Source organism: Hyposmocoma kahamanoa, unplaced genomic scaffold (genome assembly GCF_003589595.1).
Source record: "Hyposmocoma kahamanoa isolate Upper Pololo Valley unplaced genomic scaffold, ASM358959v1 81, whole genome shotgun sequence".
In the NCBI taxonomy this organism is placed as follows: domain Eukaryota; kingdom Metazoa; phylum Arthropoda; class Insecta; order Lepidoptera; family Cosmopterigidae; genus Hyposmocoma; species Hyposmocoma kahamanoa.
Window position 1 is genome coordinate 975,896 of NW_020654080.1, and position 2,568 is coordinate 978,463.

General features: G+C 39.8%; 1 protein-coding gene across 1 annotated transcript; it reads left to right on the top strand.

The window, feature by feature from the left end:
- The first annotated feature begins 494 nt into the window (after positions 1-494).
- Positions 495-1,448, top strand: LOC113234012. Its single transcript, XM_026469240.1, has one exon. The coding sequence runs from the start codon at positions 495-497 to the stop codon at positions 1,446-1,448; it is 954 nt and encodes a 317-aa protein (XP_026325025.1).
- The last annotated feature ends 1,120 nt before the right edge of the window (positions 1,449-2,568 follow it).

Below are 2,568 nucleotides of genomic sequence, written 5' to 3' on the forward strand. Positions count from 1 at the left end.
TTTTTATTCAATTTGTAAATTAATTGATTTTAACTATTCAAATCATTAAATAATCAGTTTTTAGTGCATTAACGAGTGTATTTTTAATAGATTTGAACAAAAAGTGCAAAGGGTCGTGTTGCCTAAACTACCCGCGAACGATTTGTGTGCTCGCGCTCCACAAGTGAAATTCGCCGTTCCGCTGCTTCTGTGCGTGTAGCCTAAGTGCGATAATTGCGTGCGAGCCCTTGCTTTGTGTGGTCACTCCGTTCGCTACGTCAACCGACAAAGAGCACATAACGCAGACGCGTCACGTACAGCGCTCAACCGCTCAGAGGCTTATATTAGAGAAGGAGTAAAATAAGACATTTCGGCAATCACAAATTACATATAAATATATTTATTCTTATTTTATTATTACAATGAATTGCTTGGCTTGTAACGGTAGGATAAACAGAGGTGAGGTATTAACCTGTGCTACCTGTAAAGGCAACCATCACTATAAGTGTTTAAACATGACGGTGAACACCTATACCGCCATTAAACATAACTGGGTATGCCCTACCTGTACTATGGGAGTAAGATGTGTCAAAGGCGACGAAACACCAACCCGTAGGCAATTCGAGCAGCGCCCGGCCAAGACCGATGACAATCTGACTTCCAACAGTGCCTCTAATAGCGCTGTAGATGGAGTAACGGGTTCATTGAATATTACAGATGCAAATATTTCTGACGTCTTACAAGAACTACGAGCATTTAGAAGCGATTTTGTCGGCATGAGGTGTGATATCCAAAAGGTAACTAACAGTATACAAGAATTAAACAAAAAATTTGCCGAAATGGAATCGCGCTTTAGTAACATTGAAGACAGATTAACAGCCACCGAAAACAAGACTGCTCTGATTCCTAGGCTAAAACAAGACTTAGATTCTGCTAAAAGTTCAATATCGGTTCTGGAAAACGAGTTACAGCAGCGGGATCAATTAGGTAGGATGAACAATATCGAAATATCCGGGATACCTACTACTGCTGGTGAAAACCTCATGGGTATATTACGGGCCATTTCAATTAAGATTGGGCACTCACTGGACGACCGTGACATCGATGGTGTCACGCGTGTGCGAAGGTTCGAGGCGGGTGTGTCTGGGGAAACAAGCAATCCGCGTCCGCCGGCCATTATTGTAAAATTTACTCGACGGCTGTGTAAGGATGCATTTCTCGCAGCGGTGCGCTCGCGACGTGGCCTAACTACTGCTGATGTTGGTCTCTCGGGTCCCTCGCTAAATCTGTATGTATCTGATCATCTCACCCCTCAAAATAAACAATTATTAAAACGTGCCAGACAGATCAAAACTGATTTAGGCTATTCTTATTTATGGGTTAGAGATTGTAAAATATTGATACGTAAAAACGAAAGATCAAAGGTCATTGTTATTAAGAACGATGTCGACATATCAAAGTTAAAGTGACTCTTAATCTATAATTTTATATACTTAAGAGTTAAACAGCCGCGTTTTAGGTTTTCTACCGTGGCTGATAAATTCATGAGTTACTTTGCTGTGATATGTTTATACTGTATTTGTGATTTTTTGTTCAGTGATGTGGTTAGAACTATTTTGTCTATTCGTATGCAAAGCTCTCGTCCGCCAAAATATTTATATTCAATTATACTTAATAACATCCCATATTTTAATTTAATCAATCCTAATTACTATATTATATGTCATAATCAAATGGCGAAAAATAAATATGTGTTTATAATAATTAATCGCAATGTATCCGGAAGCTAAACTTCTGTTAGGTTACTATCAGAATGTAAGGGGCTTACGTACGAAATCTCATAATTTTCTATCCCAAATAGCTGCGACTGACTACGATTTTATATGTGTGACCGAAAGCTGGTTGACACCCGATTTCTATGACAGAGAATATTTTGATAGCAGGTATGTAGTGTTTCGCTGTGACCGCTCGCATGAGGAGAGCGGTGCGACGCGTGGCGGCGGAGTGATGGTGGCAGTGCGCACTAAATTGATGCCGTTGCGTCGTAACTGGCCTACCCCACCGCGCGCCGCTTCCGACTGCGTTTGGTTATCTATACCTTTAAATATAGATAATAAATACCTAAATATCGCCTGCATTTATATACCGCACGGGCCGGGGTACCGTGACGCGCTGGAAGGTTTTTTTAATTGTGCGAGTGATATATTTAATGATCGACCAAATGACATATTTTTGATTGTAGGCGATTTTAATGTTTCTGAAGCGGTGTGGCAGGGGACTCCTACCTTCAGTAAATTGTTGCAAAAAGGTGGAGACTTTGCTGTAAAAGCATTGAGAGATTTTTTAGCGTTCACTAATTTGCAACAGTTTAATGGTGCGTATAATGTCAATAATCGAATCTTGGACCTAGTGATGAGTAATATTACTTGTAAAGTCATGAGTTGCTCTCAACCCTTAACCCAGGAAGATGCCCACCATAAGTCAATTGAAATTTGTTTGAATATTGATAATTTTAAAACTTTGAATTCATTTCCTACCTACAGTTATAATTTTCATGCAGCAGATTTCGACTGCCTTAACAATGAACTG